The sequence below is a fragment of the Chionomys nivalis genome, chromosome 24 (genome assembly GCF_950005125.1).
Source record: "Chionomys nivalis chromosome 24, mChiNiv1.1, whole genome shotgun sequence".
NCBI lineage: Eukaryota > Metazoa > Chordata > Mammalia > Rodentia > Cricetidae > Chionomys > Chionomys nivalis.
Window position 1 is genome coordinate 42,973,498 of NC_080109.1, and position 19,487 is coordinate 42,992,984.

The following is a 19,487-nucleotide window of genomic DNA, read 5'->3' on the forward strand; positions in this document are numbered from 1 at the left end:
GCTATCTTTATAACAGCACCAATGCCATTCATAAAGGCTCTATGCTTGACCTAATCACTTCCCCCCAAACCTTAACCTCTTGTAGGTGGAAGTATGGCTCAATGGAAGAGAGCTTGCCTGCAAGTACAAGATCTCAGGTTTGATTCCCAGCACTACAAATAAGCCTTACCTCCTAATATAATATAATCATGTGTGGGTTGTGGTCTTGGTAGGATTTCAAGATGTAAATGGGGAGGGGGTTTCTAAAAATTAATACTATGGAATCCTGAAGCCTTGACCTCAACCCACCCACTGACTTTTCCCTGGTTATGTCAGGCACTTGTGAACTTCCAGCATCTTCTGCAACTGCCTTATTCATTCTGTTTATAGCTTGTTATCTGCAGCAAGAATGTAAGCTACATTAAATATAGCCCTTTTATTCACTGATTTTCATAAGTGCTTAGAAATGTACCTTGCGACTAGTAAGTATGTGTCTTTGTGTGTATGTGTGTCCATGTACATGTTGTGTGTGTATGCATGTGTGCATACAGTTAAGTGAAAGAATGATTGATGAACAAGTCATTGAAAATATATACATCTAGGCTCTTGGGGCTCAAAACCCACAGCCATCTCCATGGGAAGAGCAATTATCTGGGAGGAGACAAACAAGCAGGAGCTCAATTCCAAAGTCTAGCTGTAACCTCCAGTCAAACTATAAATGAGAAAAAAAGGTTTGCTGCTTTCCTTAAAAGCCAGCCTAAGATCAACTGAAGATGTTCTGGAAACACACACACACACACACACACACACACAAACCCATATACCCATAGAATGCATAATATATACACATACCTACACAAATAAAGTATTACATATGCAAACACAGATAAAGTATTACATATGCAAACACAGATAAAGTATTACATATGCATAAACTACATGATATCATGTATTGTATTTAATATGTGGTATATATTAATTAGCACACAAAGTATTAAATTGCATTATGACATTTTCAAACGCAGTTTGTTTTATGGCTCTTCTTCTCTCTCCTTTTTCCTATATCTGCCTACCCCTCCTTGCCTCTTCTCACCCCTTGTAGACTCTTTCAGTTTTCACGTTGATCACACGTGTTCTATCATCCCCCTCCCCGACCATACCCCACTTCCTCAACACCTCTTTTTGTTCAAAAAGTCAATTAGCTTCACTGGAGCCCAACAAGAGAATAACAGTGAAATTTCCTTCCAGCTGCAAAAGCAAATTAACCTAAAAGAGTGATAAAGTATGTTTTTGAAATGTAAATTTTGTATCTATGAATTACATACAAATTTGAAAAAGGATCGTTTCCAACAATCAGTCCAATGCCTGGCATGCAATACATGTTCAAGAAACAGCACCTGTTTTGAAAAGATCAAATTAAAATCTAGGGTTTAGGGAAAGAGAAAATGAGCTAAGTCTGCTAGATGCCCCTCTCCTTTCCTCAGGAGACGACCTGGAAAACATCGCCCAAGTCCAAGAAAACCAAGAGCCTGGACATTCCGACTAACAAAAGGAGCTCCATGTTTATGCCCAGCTGGCACTATAGCCCTGACCACAGACTGCGTAAGCTTGCCAGCGTTCCTCCCGTACTGTGTGTAACACTTTCAGCAAAGGAAGAGGGACGTGAGGATGTCTCTTGGACATAACTATCTCACTTCTGGCAGATGCACACAGAACCGAGCTGTTGGGTGATACCTCCATAAGCTTCTCCACAATGCTTGCACTGCCCGACAACCCCACCAGCAGTGGGCAAGCATTCTCGTTGCTCCGCACCCTCATCAATAGTATTAAAGTTTGCCGGTTCCACCTCAGTAGGACTGGCAGAGGAAGTCACAACAGTTCTTGCTCATCTTGCACAAGGCAGTGGATTTCTTCACAAACATGGGGGTTCTGAGAGGATTAGTGGTTCTTTCTGGGGTAACAAAGACTACAAGGATGTACAGGTGTACCCCCAGAGTGTGGCAATGATGTGTACCCCCAGAGTGTGGCAATGATCTGGGAGTCATCTGTTGTAGCTCATGGCAATACAGGACAACACTAAACCCTGGATTCCAGAAAGTGCGGGGTTCTTTGGGACATGAAGATATTCCAGTGCGCGTCACCTCTTCATATGCCTCTGAGCTTTCAGGCTCTTAGGAAGCATTGCGCAGACATCACCCAGACAAGGCTTGTACCAGTGATGCTGCTCCCACCTACAAATAAATTCTTTGTCCGCTCATGTTGCTAAGTACCTTCCAAAAGCTGAAGAGGAAACAAAGACACAAAAGGCACAACCCTTGCCCTGTCTGCCTTTGTGAGGAGCTAGGGCGGTCCCATGAGAGGCAGTAAAAGAGGATCAGCAGAAAAGGTGCATACCATAGGCTAGGTGGGAGAGAAACACAAGGAGAAACAAGTATGGAAGGCAACAATGTCTCAAAAAAGGGATGGACTTAGAATGTATACTACTAAATGAGCTATCCAATCTCAGAAAGGAAAATACTGCATGCTGTCTCTCATATGTGGAAGCTAGCCAGGAACATACGTATACATGTGAACAAAAGCCACACGGGTCCAGTACACCATGCAGAACAGAACGAGAAGGCTAAGTATTATGGGATGAGGAAGAAGTAAGTGCAGATGAAGGCCATGAAATATGAAAGAGGATCTAAAACTAATTGTTTTTCTAGTTCTACCTCTATCATTAATACTTTGATTTGGAGGTGGATATGTGCAAAAAATATATTCAATAGAGAAAGTATAAAATTCAATGTCAAGCTCCATAACTCCCATCTCCGGTGGCAACTCTAATTGAACGGAAGTTCATCAAGTTGTAGAGTTTTGGAGTCTGGATGATTTGGATGTGCAATCTTATTTTTAATTCTCTATTTTTTAAGTAATAAAGTTTAAAATAGAAAATAGCTGGATATGGTAGTATACACCTTTAATCCCAGCAATTGGGAGTCTGCAGCAGGTGGATCTCTGAGAGTTCGAGGCCAGCCTGGTCTACACAGTGAGGTCTAGGGCAACCAGAACTATGCAGAAAGACCCTATCTCTAAAATTAAAAATAAAAATTAAAAAACTGAAATGACCCTCAAAAGTAAATGTTTCCTCATCATTACTGTGTGTTTAGTTCAGAGATTGCAACTAGTCTGCAGGTGTGGAAACATACACTTTTTCTTTCTTACAAAAATGAAAAATATTGTATTTAATTATGACCTTTAAGACTTTATAATCTTATTGCAATAGTTACTGTTTATCCATTCATAAGAATAAATTTATGTGTAGTTTAATTAACTGTATAGTTAAGTAAATTTCTCATTGATTAATTTATTTATGTAGCTATGTAAATATTTCCCTTCAATAAATTTCCGCTTAAGTAAATACTGCCTCAAAACTTAGGTACTTCTCTTGGAATATATATGCATGCATGTATATACAAACATATGCATTATATATGTGTAAACGTTTTTCTTTCTGTGAGTGTGTGTGTGTGTGTGTTAGAGAGAGAGAGAGAGAGAGAGAGAGAGAGAGAGATGTTTTACGTGTATTCTAACTGTCCTTGGGTTAAGTGGCAGCAATGTGTATTCCCGTGAGTAGTAGGTAGGAATAGTACCTAAGAAATAGTAGTAGGTCCTGGAAACTATCTGCTAATCTTGTATGTGGGAAATTGCACTGAATTCTTGCTGGGTCTCTGTGTTTACATTATCCACAGGAGTAACTTTTTTTAAAGGCATCTTTATTGGTAACTGATTCCTAACACTGTAGCTGCAGCCTTGGCCTTCACTGGCCTTTCTAGTGTAGTTTCCCACTCTTCCCCATTTGATTGCTGCAAACCCTTCCTATCTGAAGGCTGTTACACTCTGCCCATCATATAAGAAATGGATATTTTTCCTAAATTAGTGACTTACATCTCTATTTTATTTTTGTAATGATTTTTAAAAGCTACGTAATCAAGTCCCTCAAGGTTTGATTTGGCTCATCTCCTTGTCATGTCTCATATGAGTGTGCTTGACGTTGATTTTCTCCGATTACTTTATTTTCCAACCTTCATGCCCATATTACTCTACATGTAGAGACTACAGTTAAATTGAATGTAACATTTACAGAAACCATGTGGTATATCAAATCACCGCCATCATTCTTTAATTGCCTTATGGTGTACCTTTATGTTAAACTTGGAGATGGACCCTATGGGGAAAATTTCCTGGAAGCTCTTTTCACATCTACACGCTTAGTGCTGGAGCTGACGTCATCACGTCTTTTCTGGCAGCATGTGCGTATATATACTGGATACTTTTTTTTTTTTTTTGCCATCTCGGTTAGATTTCACATGTCACATGCATCAGCAGAGTAACTTCCATCAAGACTGAGCCTGGAGAAATGTCCATGTTCATCATCGGAGCCACCACACAGTGTATCCCAATCCTTGGCGTTTGGTAGACAACCACTCGGGCTTTTGTGTGTTAGACACTAACGAGAACTCCGGAAGATGAGCAAGGCAATAATTTTCAGAGCCATCAATCCAAAAGCATCACATGAAAGCAGCAAAGACCCAAGAGATGAAGAGAAGCAGACCGACTGGTCCACCTGCCACTGAATGGGCTGTCCTGAGGCTGATTCATAAGATTGGCAAAAGAGGTAAATTCCTTTCATGTCATCGACCGAGATGGCAGTGTACCCAGGGAAGGAGCAAGTGACTAACAAGCTGCTGTGTCTGAGACCACAAGGTGGAAAAGACAATCTGCCCTGAACATTACGGGTACAACAACTCTCAGTCGTCATCCGTGGGTCAGACAACCATAGCTCTCTCAAAGGACTGGGACACAAAACTACTGAAGCGGGGTGAGGGGCAAGTTCAGGAAGGGCAAAGCACCTCAGTCACCCAGAGTTCAGTCAGAGCTTGTTTCAGTTCCACCACACAGACCACGAGACAACTGATTGTCCTCCCTGCAAATCTTAGAAGCATTGTTTCAGAAATGAAGCTGAAAACAAAAAACAGAGAAAGAGAGGAGACCGATGATTCCTATCTCAGTGAATGGGAAAATGTCATATGATTCATAGACAGTAGATAGCACCGTGCCTAAAATATGACAATGCTATAAAAGATTGCCAACAGGTGAGGAGAAACGGGAATTAGCACGTAGCTGTGGAGGGCACTGCAACAAGGCTCTGTGGATACAGTGCTTCCTGTACAAGCAGGAGGACCTGAGCTGAGGTCTCAGCACCAGCATGGAAAGGATTGGGCACATAGTGGTTTTGTCTGCTAACCCCAGCCCTGGGGTAGTGAGTGAGTAGACAGTGGGATCCTACGAGCTCCCTAGCCAGCCAGAGTAGCTAAAACAGGCAGCACCAGCTTCAGGGAGACACCTTGTCTAAAAAGAAAGGAAGAAAGGAAGGAAGGAAGGAAGGAAGGAAGGAAGGAAGGAAGGAAGGAAGGAAGGAAGAAAGAAAGAAAGAAAAAGAAAGAAAGAGAAAAAAAACCAAGGTGACCATCAACAGAGAAAGGTACTTGATATTGACCTCTGACTTCACCATGCCTGTACATACATGTGCTCATCCACAGACACATGCACATGCCAAGCAAATAAATGAGTAAGTTTATTTTTAAAGAGATAGAAGAAAGATTTATAGATAATAAAAATTATATATATATGCATATATATATATATTCAAGAAAGGGAAAAAACCTTGAAAATACAGTGTTTTGAAAACCTAATGTCAGGCCGCCCCATCAAGTCCTCCAGGGGATAGAGGCATGCACATCTGCATAGTGCTACATACCCATAGCTGGTCATCCATGCCCGGAGGGTTCTTTTTGATGAAAGCACCGTAGTATGTTGCGATGTTCCTGTGATGAGAATATTTCTTCAACATGTTAATTTCTTGTTTGATTTCTTCCTCTTCATCCTGTTTTGCAACAATAAATAGTGGGTGTGAAAATCCAGTTACTTGGAGAATTCTGCTCAATACTATAGACAGCAATGATGTATGATTAGTCTTTTCCTTAGCTGTTTACAGAGGATGATTATGTTGTTTGGTTAAGAATGAAACTGTTTACAACATAACTCATTGGTGGCTGCGTGGAGTCGTCTCTTTGTATAGCTAACAGACAACATGTCATCAGCTGGGGGGACAGAAGAGAGTCCATCGCTTCACCTAGAGGCTACCAGATAAGACCTGCAGTCAGCTCAAGGGAAGCGTCTCTCTCTGGTCCTCAAGCTGCTCACATTCACCTGGGGAAGGCTGAGGACAAAGAAAGGGAAAACACATGATCTCAGATTTGCATTTAGTCAGGCACAGTTCCTTTGAGGTGTCCTTTTATTGAAGTGCCTTGACGGAAGCCAATGAAAGCCAGATGGGAGAGGGGGCAAGGCGAGTTCTCAAGATCTGAAGGAGTTCACAAAGCGGGAGTCCTCCTCACCTTCAGGAAGCTCGACATGAAAGAAGAGGGGGAAACACAGTGCGGACATAAAAGACTCCACAGAGAAAGTTTCCTGACACACAGTTTCGTGCAGTTTCCACTTAGAGTCCACTAACTAGATGTGTGTGTGCACTCTCAATCTGACCTTCTGTGTGTGTGCACTCACAATCTGACCTTACGTGTGTGTGCACTCACAATCTGACCTTACGTGTGTGTGCACTCACAATCTGACCTTACGTGTGTGTGCACTCACAATCTGACCTTACGTGTGTGTGCACTCACAATCTGACCTTACGTGTGTGTGCACTCGCAATCTGACTTTATGTGTATGTGCACTCACAATCTGACTTTATGTGTGTGCACTCACAAACTGACTTTATGTGTGCGTGCACTTACAATTTGACTTTATGTGTTTGCACTCACAATCTGACATTATGTGTGTGCACTCACAATCTGACTTTATGTGTGCGTGCACTTACAATTTGACTTTATGTGTTTGCACTCACAATCTGACTTTACGTGTATGTGTACTCACAATCTGACTTTATGTGTGTGCACTCACAATCTGACTTTATGTGTATGTGTACTCACAATCTGACTTTATGTGTGTGTGCACTCACAATCTGACTTTATGTGTGTGTGCACTCACAATCTGACTTTATGTGTATGTGCACTCACAATCTGACTTTATGTGTATGTGCACTCACAATCTGACTTTATGTGTGTGCACTCACAATCTGACTTTATGTGTGTGTACTCTCAATCTGATCTTATGTATGTGTGCACTCACAATCTGACTTTATGCGTGTGCACTCACAATCTGACTTTATGTGTGCATGCACTCACAATCTGACTTTATGTGTGCGTGCACTCACAATCTGACTTTATGCATGTGCACTCACAATCTGACTTTATGTGTGTGTACTCACAATCTGATCTTATGTGTGTGCACTCCACAATCTGACCTTATGTGTGTGTGCACTCACAATCTGACTTTATGCGTGTGCACTCACAATCTGACTTTATGTGTATGCACACTCCAGTTGCACTGCAGAACACAGTTCCCTTTCTGAACTTGGTGGGAAGCCTCTGCACCAGGGCAACTGAGACAGGGTGGTCATGAGCAAGATGTCATGTTATCATGACTCAACCAACTGTGCCATGTGTCTTTGCACCTTGCGCTACATGTGGACAATACAGGGTTCTTCCAGAGCCTCCTGTGCATGCTCTTTTCTTCCCTTCCCATAACTTTAACATGTTAATATCGAGGGAACTTGATTTCTACTCCCAAGGATGGATGTCTTCCTTGATGCCCCAAGGCCACGTCAGGGCCCCACTCATAAGTCCTGCCATCTCCCTGTATTATTCTTCACACTGAATGAGGTGTGTGTGTGTGTGTGTGTGTGTGTGTGACTCTGTGCTGTAACTGTACTGATACTTTTGTGTCTATTCCATGCTCAACTCTCTTCTGCTTTATATATCAGCTCTAATGTTTCTTCCCAGAAGAGCTTCCTGATCTGCCTGCCTTGGTACTACCCACTTAGATTATATGACCCTCGTAACACCCAATCAGCTTTTCAACTCCTACCCATCCATTGTCACCACAGAAATCTTGCCTGTATTCGTTCAGTATTTTATCCCCTGTACCAATCAGAAGTCCTTTTGATGTGTGGTTGCAGAAACAAATGCCTGCGAGAGGACCGGCACTAGGAACAGCAGTAGGGTCGACCAACTGAGCAGAAGACAATAGAAGGAGTGATGAAGGTGAACATTGCCCAACCACACCAGACAGAACAAAACATAACAACAAACAAAACAAGTTCACTGGGAGGAAAACAAAACCTAGAAAATTGTAAACTTAGAACAAAAGCACATGCATTATGTAGCTTAACTAAATAAAAAACTAGGTAATCTCAAAATAGATCAAGAGTTGGGGTGCTGAGCTAAGGAGGTGCATGGCTCTAACAGTGAGAATGGGGGGAGCTGGGCTGGCCGGTGAGGCAGGAGGTAGATGAAGCATTGCTGACCAAGGTATTCCTCCCTGCAGCTGCTGCCAAGACCCCACTGCTACAGAAAGAATGACTTAAAGACTCTCAAGTTCTTGGGGGTCCTGGCATGCTCACTGTACTGTGGTGGAAATCAGCTCTTCTTATTCTCTGTGAAGGATGTGAGCCTCATTCCACTTGGGGAGCCTCATTACAAAGAGGACAACCATCCTGAGGGTACAGGTGGCTACTTCCATTAAAAGGGAATTATGCCGGTAATGAAAGACATAGATCACTTCCGCTGCACCCGGCAGACTCACTCGCAGACGCACTTGAAGACAGACAGGCTCTACAAGTCTTTGCAGCCTGCCTCTGGGTTCTCGACAAGAGCATGTGTGATGGATATGCCTGAAGAGGGCTGAGCATGCCATTAAGAACAGTGAAGCCCCCGTGTCATTCAGTATGTCATTAAATCTCAAATAAGAGAATGGAAGGCGAGAACAAGGGCTGCATCACTACGTAAAGGTAAACTGAGCCGACTGGCCATGAAGAAAGCATCAATAACAGTGAGATAGGGTAGTTAGTGTACATGCTAAGTTTGGAATCAACCCTTTTTGATTCCAACAGTAACAGTAACTTACTGTTTTGGAACTGGGTTTTCACAACTACAATGAAATGCAGATATTACAAGTTGAGTTTTTGTGCTGCCTAAGTAAGACATATGAAGGTTACAAAGTGAGACACAAAATAAACCTGGCGGCTACTCCTCGCATCAATGGCAACACAACCAAGAGGGAACAAGGTTCATTGAGCAGAAGCAGCAGTCACTTGAATCTGAAATTTAAGTTGCATTGTTTCCAAACACAATTGTGGGGCTCTGGATCTATAACCAGTATGTCGTCCCAATACATAACCTTGATCTCAACCGTCGATGGTCTTCTAAGCGAGCATGTCACTTATTACAGCTTCCAGGCTACAACTGACAACAGGAGCTCATACAGCTACACTGCAAGCATTTCAGCCTCACAGTGTGGCCCAGGGAGATCAGGGAGGCATAAGACTCCCCAAGAGATAGAGCAATTGAGGCAAAAGCTAGATGCAACAAGGCTTATGTTTTTGCTCTTTGTTTTTTGTTTTTTTGTTTGTTTGGTTTTTTTGTCGTACTTTTAATTTACTTTATTTTTTTTATTGAAAAAAAAATTTCTGCCTCCTTCCAGCCTCCCATTTCCCTCCCCCTTTGCTCTTTGTTTTGTGTGTGCCAGTACACACATTTGTGTCCATGTGGAGGTCAGAGGACACCCTTAGGTGCCATTCCACAGACTCCACCCACCTTTTGTTCTTCATATTGGGTGTCTCACTGCCCTGGACTGTGGCAAACAGTCTAAGCTGGATATTCAGCAAAACCAAAGAATCCACCTAGTTCTACCTTCCAGCGCAGGGTTTACAAGCACACACTACCACACTATCATGAGTTCTGGGATAAACTTAGGGCCTCATGCTTCCAACATAAGTCCCCTACTGACTGAACTGTCTCCTCAGCCTTAGACTCAACGGTTTCAATTGGAGGAACACGCTCTGCTGTGCAAATGAACTATTTTTACATCCTAAGCCATGAGCGTAGGGGACAAGCTCACTGGAAAATTAATGGTTACTGGATCATACTGAAAATAGAATAACGGCACCAAGTTGTCTCCGCTTTAAGGAAAGGGTAATCTAACAAGCCGAGTCCATTACTTCACAAAGCTCTAACACTTCAAACAGAAGACTTCAAAATCTCGTCTGATTCATTGTGTTAACTTCAGGCATGGCATTTAAACTCTCCTGATATCAGTTATCTCCAGCTATGAATGTGAACAGGAACTATTGAAGCTGCTTCAGAAGTGATGAATGCTTACTTGAGCATAGCTTTCCTATTAATGTAAAAACCATGTGGTCTCTTATCAGAGGGATCTACTCAGCGTTTGGTAATCGTGGTAAACTGAGAAGAAATGAACATAACATTTGGTTCCTCTTCCCTACAACCAAGAGTTCATTAAACTTCTCCTTGAAGCCGAACCTGGCAGGTAACTAGTATGGCCAAAGGGATATTAAGAAATGTGAATGTGGATGGGGGAAGAAGTGGACAGAACTTGGAAAAGTAGAGGAAGGGAAAACTATATTCAGAATATGTTGTATAGGAAAAGAATCTATTTTTAATAAAGTGGAAAAATGCAAAAGTTAAGTGGAACTGACAGATAGAGGAGACAATGCCCCAACTAGAAGTCTCTCACCACCAAGAGAAGCGGCCAGTGCCATAAATGAGGTGTATCTAGTTGAGTCATTGAACAAAGGGGCCACATGGAAAGCCCCAAACAATTCATGCTGGCACCAAGGCTATTGGCTACTCTCTACTAAATGCTGGTAAGGCCCTATTGCTAAAGACAATGTTTATATATCTTATTGAACTCTGCAAAGTCAAACCTGTGCCTAGAGCCTTCACCCATGCTGACAAGTGTTCGTAACACTGAAATATACCCTGCTACCAGAGAAGAAAGGTCACCACTAACTTATCTACAACCCTGCCATCTACCATGTTGACCTCCCTGCGTGATACACCTGAGCCATAGTGGTACAAATTTTGTGGGAGTAACCAACCACTGTCTGGGTTTAAGCCCTACTTCAGGAGATGGAACCCTTGCCTGACATCAGTTGGGTAGCCAGGAACCTAAGACTAGATAGACCTAGGAGAAAACTGAATTCTGCTGTCTGCTTAAAGAACATAGCAAATACAATGACTCCTAACAACACTCTGCTATAGCCACACATCAGTGTCCTGCTCAGTCACCATCAGAGAAGCTTCCTTCTCCAGTGGATGAGACTAATACAGAGACCCACAACTGCACGATGTGCAGGAAGAGACCTGGGAACACTCAGTCCTAAATGCCTTCCCTCAGGGCTCGAGGAGTTGCGTGGAAGAGTAGGTAGAAAGATCGTAAAAAACATCCAAGCTAGGGTGGACGACATCAAGGAAAGAGTGTCTTCCAGTCACAGCTGACAGGGCCTTCCAGACATAGGACTGATGTACACAGAAATTCACAGAGATTGGTAGTATTCCATGGCCTACACAGGTTCAAGCCAGATGAGGCCCCATTGTTGAGTAAGGAGGTAGTCATGGACTCCCATCCTTAACCAAGAAGCTACCTCCAACAGATATTCATTTGCAAAGGAAAACTTAGTTTTCCCCAGTGGAGTCTCACTGGGTCTACAAACCACACTTAAGGACAGGCCCCTTGGCCAGCAGTAGGTGACAGCACAAAATGGTTCGATGGCATTTTTGTAGGCGTTTTTCTCATACCTCTTTGGCAATTTTTCGTCTACTGTTCTTTTGTTTATCTATTATGGTTTCTGACTTTATGTTTTTTATTGGGTGCGTGTATACATTATGCTTTCTCTTTGCTAATATTTTTTATTTTATTGAATTCTTATTTTTAATTATAGTAATTTATCTTTATTGAATTATATTTTGTTTCCTTTTTATTTGCTTGTTTTTCCCTGAAGTGAGAGAAAGACGGTAAGGCGTTGGGCGGGTAGGGAGGTGGGGGTTCTGTGAGGCGTAGGGAGAGAGGAAACCATGATCAGAATATATTATATAAAAAAATTATCTTCAACAACAATGACAACAAAGAAATGTAAAGTTCAAACTTCTGAAATTTAAAGTCCCATTGCCTTTTGTGTGTTACTTTCTTTTTGTTTTGTTTCATATCCAAAGATAGAAGAAAAAATTGCATTTTCTTAAATAGCTGCAAAGAGTCAAAGTTGTTTTTAAAGTGTCTACTTGAAAACTTCAATAAAGTTTTCACACATAACAGTATTCGGTGTACAAGTGAAGCTACCTAGCAAGCCAAAAAGGAGATTGACATTTTTTAGTGTACAATTTTTAGTTGGTGCACAATAAGTAGTTTGAGGGTTGCTTTTATTTATTTATTACTAATTTATAGCAAAATAAAATTTTCATATAATATATTCTGATCGTGATTTTCACTCCCTCTTCTCCTCTCAGATCCTTCCTACCTCCTCATTCTTCCAATCCCATGCCTTCTTTATCTCTCTTCAGAAATCAAACAGGCAAAACCCAGAATTTTAAGAAAATATAACAAAAAGAAACAAAGAGAAAGCACAAGAAACACACACGAATGCCTTCCTGAGGCTATGTGGAAGCTGGACTCATGGCACCAAGAAACACACATTTGAGCCGAGTTCAGAGATCAAATGGCGGTGATATCACTGATGGAGAGGGTGAGAAAACAAGGTATATGTGATTGGGAATGGAGTCATTTTCTCACAGAAAAAAAAAAATTCATGTCTTCCAAGGCCTTTATGTGGATGGGGGTGTTGTGTATTGCTTCCTAAGAGGGTCATTGTGCTATGGAGAAAAAGATACGTATCTGTCTGCAAGAGACACAGAAATGCCACCACGCTCTACATAGAAAGCACTTTGCACATGAGTAGCTTTGGTTCTCAGCCTAACTACATGAAAGGAGATGTATTATTTACACTTAGTGGTGGAGCATAGAGAAGATAAGCCATAGGCCCAGCATGTCCTAAATATCCCAGCTAGGAGATATCTGATCGGGCAAGACTGACCATTTGTAGGGTTTTCTCTTCCCATACGTCTCCTTTTCAGCCCTTGCAATGATGCCATTCATTCGGTCAATTGACTGATGTCCACTGGAAATGAGATGCCTTGTATCTTAGACCCGCAGTTCAGCAACAGCTACGGGAGTACAAGTGAGTGACCTTTTCCACCTGTGGGAGCACAGCCATTGATCATTTTTCTCCACTTGGTTCTGGTTGTCAGGAAAAGTAGCTACCAATGTTTTTGTGACCTGCAACTTGGATTTCACTCTGGTCCAGTTCTCTGCTCTCTTCTATTTGCACCTATGTGTTATTTTACAGAGAACCCGCCACACGCCAGGCTCTGTACTAGCCATCTATGATTGGCTATTGCGAGGGGCAGCACGTGGTTCCTATCGCCAACTAGAGAACTCTTTCCAGTCAGTAGGTTTTAAGTCAGAGGGGACCTTCATAAAGAGAAACACAAAAGATTCAAGTCATTAAGAAAACATGACAGGTGGTGGTGGTGCACACCTCTAATCCCAGTACTTGGGAGGCAGAGGCAGATGGATCTTCATGAGTTCGAGGACAGCCTGGTCTACAAGAGCTAGTTCAGAATAACTAGGGCTGTTACATAGAGAAAACCTGTCTTGAAAAACCAAATATTAAAAAAAAAATTTAAAAAGGAGAAAAGAAAACAGCCAAAGCACTGCTGAAGAAATTAAACTATGAAGAACTCACAGAGCCACGAACTTGGTAGCCTAACAAAGATGAGGGGCAGAATAGGAGTCAGTGGACCTAGCTGAGTTTTGTGAGTGTGCGTGTGTGTTTAATGTATACAAGCTAGTAAATTCACTTTTCAGCTTCCTTTAGTGTGAATGAGGATAGTACTAAAATTCAAAATGCTTTGGTTAATGCAGCCATGATTGGTCAGTATAAAGGTGAAAGCTTAGAAATTGTTATTATGTCAGTATGTCTTAGATTTGATTTAGGCTGTTGCCGTAAAGGGATTAATCTACACCAATAGCCTTCACTTTAGATGGGGAACATTTACAATCAAGGACCCCCAGTCTCATCACACTGGTGACCAGAGAAAAAGTATCTATACAATCCCAGGGAAGGAAAGCCCATCATCATCTTTGGTAGTGTGGCCTCTTTCTCTCTTTGGAAAAGAATTATCTCTATTCTTGTTAATGACAAGCATGCATGTGTGTCTTCATGTGGGTAGAAGTATGTGAGTGTCAGGAGCCCACCCAGAACAGATGTAGCTGTGCTTTGCCCACACTGTGAGTACAGGAACACACTCGGGTGCTCTGGGAGAGCACTCTCTACTCCTAACTGCTGAGCTGTCGCTCCCGCCCCAGTGTGTCTCTTAAGGAGCTTGTTAAAGGGGAGAGCCAGAGAGGATTCTACAGCAGGCCTGGGAATCTCCATGCATTGTGGACACCATAGAGCTACTGAGGGGCCACTCACGCAGGCTGACGGGTCTAGGTCCTCCCAGCTCTTTTAGGGAAAATTGGAGATTCATATGAAGCAGTGAAGGAATTCTCACAATGGGAAAATTTTCATAATGATTTAGGCAACCTAAAAGGACTCTGAAGACCAAGACAGAGTGTAAGCAGCAATTCTAAAGCCAATTTGGCAAATTTTGAGGTGTTCAAGCGCTAAAACTAGAAGAGCATGAGCTCTGCATTTGGTCTACTCTGTGACTCTTTTCTAAAAGTGGAAGCAATATAGAATAAAATCAAAAATTTGAAAATTAATTTCAAGCTCGTGTCATCATCAATTTCATTGCAATAAACTGCAGTCACTTCGCAGAAGGTCACAGAACACAATCAACAAAGATGACCTTCGCGAACTCATCCTAGCTTTGAACAGAACAGTCATAATGAACACAATTCAAATAATTGTTGAGGAGCGTTTGCACTGGACTCCATAACACACAGAAGATAGCGTGGCGAAATGGAATCAATTGCCTCTTAAAGGGAACACCAGAGTTTACCAGAGGAAGAGCTGTCGTTGACTGTGACGGGCAGGGACATGACGCGAGGCTCACTGGATCCTGCCTCAGACAGCAGGGCAATAATAAACCCATTTCCTGCTGTACAGCACATCTGCCTTTGTTGAGGGTCAGTGGTTAAATAAGAGTCAATGCTGTGACTAAATCACAGAAACGCAGCCAGCTCTTCTGAAAATGGGTTCTCCAGGAGAACCCAGCTCATATACCATGAAACGCCTGTGGTATGAAACGGGCTGGACTCCAACACATGCAGAATGGCAGTCTCTGTCTAGCAGCAAATAATTTTTCAAAGGGCTTACTTGCCAACAGAAACCCAGCTGAGAAAGGCTAACTGATATTCCATATCCTGAAAGTGCCAATGCCAGGCTATATAACTGAGCGACAATTTTCTTTTATTGTAAGCAAGGTGGCCCAGCAACACTAACCGTGGTTCCTGGAATAATTTAAAGACTCCCCAGGAAAGGTAAGAACTAGGAAAGTGGTGGTCATTGTCCCCAAATCCCACTTTCACGTCAGTAAGCAATTTTATGCGTTCCCGTCCATGATGTCAGTGAAACTCAGCGGCCACAGAGCCATACAACAGAATCTAATCCACAGTGTGGCCACCTCAGACTCATGACAGCCGTTAGTCACTAAGACACAAAGAGCATCTTAGTGTGCAGAAAGGTGACTCAATCAAAGGACAACAGGAGGTCCGCTAAACAAAATTGAACTCATTTTGTAGTGGGGCTTTGTAAAAGGCTTATGTATATATTATAAGCATATATTTATTTATAAATATATAACCTCTATTATTAGAGGTTCACTATACCAGATTTTGACTTTTGTGTCATATCCTGCTGATTCACTATTCCAATATCTACTCCTTCACTTCTAACTTAGAAGAACTATATTTTCTTTTTCTTCTGGTGATTTCATGTAAGTTTATACTGTATTTAGATTTTATACAGCCTACACATCTTCCCTCCTATTCCTTCTGGACCCCCTTAGGACCTATATATTTCTTCTTCTAAAAAATAATAAAGTTAATTTATTGAAAAGTTTATACAACACATTTTGATTATATTTGCCCCAATTTCTCCCTTAACTCCTCCCAGATTCCCCCCCCCACCCCTACTTCTGTGTCCTCTTTGTAATTTGTGCTGTCTGGGTACCCCTGAATGTGGAGCCATCCTCCGGATGTGCAGATGACCCACCAGGAGCCACATCCTGCAAGGAAACTCCCTCTCCCTTCCCCAGAAGCCACAACTGTGCATCCTCAGTTCGGGGTAAGGCCTTGTGGACCCCATTCCACAGAACCTGTAATTTTAACTAGACACGTTGATAGACATTCAAGAAGAATGCCACCTCAGTTTTCACTGATGGATAAAGTCCATGGAGATTCTCACAGGCAGGGAGGCTGTGAGTTAAAGTGACAAAGCAGAAGGATAAAGCACACTGCTGTCCAACCACCCCACACTGTTGTCCTCCTTTCTCTCCTAGCTGCTTTGATAAATTCTCTGTTAAAAGCAAATTATGGAAGGTGGCTTTAGTTGAGGTCACTGTTAAATGGTTCAGCCCAAGGCCGGAAAGTAACGGAGGCAGGAGTGTGGAGCAGCTGGTCACATGATACCCAGAATAAGAGCCAGAAAGTCATGGATTCACGCTGCTGCTCAGTTCTCTTTATTTCATAGTCCCGAATCCCAACCAGGGGAATGGTGCCACCCGGAGAGGGCAGGTCTTCTCATCTCAACTAACACAATCAAGACAATCCCCACAGGCATGCTCAGAGGCCTGTCTCTCCAGAGATTCTAGATTTTTATCAGCTTTACAATTAACAGTAGCCACCATAACTGTCAGCCTCTAGACTCTTTTCAACATGGTGAAAAAGAAGACACCTTTGACCATGCTTAATCCTCTATTTCAAGTGGCAGAGCAAACCGCTAATTTAAATAATCCATGGGCATTTCTTAGTCAATGCCAAGTGATGTAATTAACAATTGAGGTCAAATATTTGAATTAGTTTGCAACACCTAAACTGAATGTACCAAAGACCGTAAAAAGAAACACAAAACCACACATCTCTTAGTAAACATTTTAGGGTGTCACTCAACTGGTAATAAATACAGGAACAAGATTTTCCTTTTATTAATCATTAGAATTAATTATTATACTGTAATATATATGTAATTAATTATTATACTGTAAAGTATAATTTAGAGGGCAAAGTAGATCAATAATGAAGAAGGAATAAGCAAACAACTGATCCTATGTGTGATATTTACAGATTGTGATAGGTTTTCTGGTGAGCCTTACAACACCCATAATTACCAGAGTTAACAGACTCCTGTGAATTTACAGCTAACGTGCAGACAAACTGTGTACCCTTTCTCTCTCTCTCTAAAATCTGTTTCTTGGTTATTGATATCTCTGTGTGACTCATTCACTGATGACTGCTTATATTCAGTATTTTACTTGACCAAATGGAGACTTTGGTCTTTCAGCTTTCATGTACAACATAAAAAGAGAGACAACATAGAAAATTTCCCAGGACAATAGAATATTATTAACATGTTTTTGATGTTCGATGAATCCTTTAAAATCTGACTTCCATTCCACAATCTTGAAAAGTTATTAAAATATTTTAAATTAGACCAAGCAAAAAAAATTGAAAGCATTAGATTGTATTTAGTGCAAAGACTAAAGGAATATTAGATTGCTTTGATCATCCACGCAGAAGTTTGGTTTAGAATTGCTCTCTAATAAATAGGAATGTGTGGATGATTACTTGGTCAAAAATATTTTATTTCAGAAAATGTTCATTTTAAATGTAGCATGAGAATTTTACAACTATCCAAGATCTTCCCTTTAGGCAAACAGTGAAGCCCCATCTCTTCTTTGTAACCTCAGTGGTATACTTCTAACACTTTGGAATCCTTGCTTCTCCTTCAAATGCAAATGTCTATGGTTATGTTTATGTAAATTATTGGCACACAGTATTCGTCTAACTGCCTGAGGCAATGCGTAGTACTGAATTTAATCGGAATGATTTATTCTTGGCCTGCTCAGTTGGCTATTGCAGTTCTTATTTCTTCACATGAATCACAAATGTGAAAGGTTCTGAAATATTTAGAAAGATCGCTTTTCTGGCAAATATTTTTTCCTGTCACTCACATCTTTGCTACAACTGTATAGCTAATGAGATGACGTGATTAAAAAAAAAATGCCTTACCCCTGTGACGTCCATAACCTTAATGGCTGCAAGCTGTCCTGTTTTGACATGACGACCCTGAAAGAAAAAAAAAACATAATTTCAAAAGACTGAATTGTGATGAACAGTGTTAGTTTTCTGTTCCAACCATGTAAAGATTAATGCCTGGATCAATGTTATAGTATGCTAAAACCAGACCGACGAAAACAGAGATAGACAACAGAAACGCTTTGAAGATCTAATTCTAGTTAGTATTTTTTTCTTTAAAACATTGTGTCCTATTATGTCCTATTCTGAATGGAAATGCTGGACAATTCAGTTTTCTTTCTATGAAAAGTACTCGATAAGGGCTTTGTGAGTAGCAGATTCACGCAGAAGTAGAGAGCAGCCTGGATGGAGGGGACAAGTAAATCGCAGAATTTACAAAACTTAAGAGACTGTTTTTTTAGTTCTTAAAACATTTTGCATTTTGGGCTGGGAACAGGGATTAGTGGTAGAGTACTAGTCCGGCATGCACAAGGCTTTAGGGTCAATCAACATGACTGAAAACAACAACCACAACATCAACTGGCTGTGACTGCCATTGCCAGCTGGGCGCGGTCAATGTGTAGAGCTAACACCTTGTGATGGGGAAGGGAAATAGGAATTACAACTTTCCACTTTCAACTCATCATCCCCAAGAACATCTGAAAATTTAGTTTCCACAGTAACAGTGGAAACAGTACTAATGGGTCTCGGCACCAAGGCTGGGGACTCCTAACTTCCAAGTTAGAACAGCCAAAATCACAGGAAGCCACAACAGCTACAGCGCTGTGGTGATGAGTCCCAGAGAGCTGTCAGCATCACGGAGGTCTGAGGAATATTGTCACGCTGTGCTGTGTTCAGAAAGAGACCCACAGCTAGCTTCAAAGATGCTTAACCACAGCTAGAACAATGCTTCTCCGTTGAAGAACTGAAAGTCAGAAGGGCACCTATAGACCAACACGGGGCGTTGATTTGATATCATCCAACCAATTTATGTTACAGTTCTCTGAATGAGGCAAAGCAGTCCTTCAGGGGGCCAACAGTGCTCCCCAAGGGCTGACCTCCCTTGTGCAAACCTCCTTGACAGAGGCCCACCGGCTCTGACCTTGTGGCCCAACTGTTTGCAGTTCTCCAAACACTATTATTTTTAGCCTCTGGAATGGTCCGTCTTCTAGGTTTTTGCCTTCCTGATCCTGCCATGCATCTACTTGTTTCTAGATTTAATTAAAGTTATCGCTCCTCTCCCTGTCAGTCAA

At 41.7% G+C, this 19,487-nt stretch overlaps 1 protein-coding gene across 6 annotated transcripts in view; it reads right to left on the reverse strand.

Annotated features, from left to right (window-relative positions):
• Nucleotides 1-19,487, reverse strand: part of Tnik (TRAF2 and NCK interacting kinase) — a 385,833-nt gene that overhangs the window by 140,040 nt on the left and 226,306 nt on the right. For all 6 annotated transcript variants that reach the window (XM_057756804.1, XM_057756803.1, XM_057756801.1 and 3 more), the window contains exons 3-4: nt 18,229-18,285; nt 5,780-5,905 (exon numbers count right to left, since the gene is read on the reverse strand). In XM_057756804.1, coding sequence (XP_057612787.1) covers nt 5,780-5,905; nt 18,229-18,285 — 183 coding nt within the window. The remainder of the gene's footprint in view (nt 1-5,779; nt 5,906-18,228; nt 18,286-19,487) is intronic.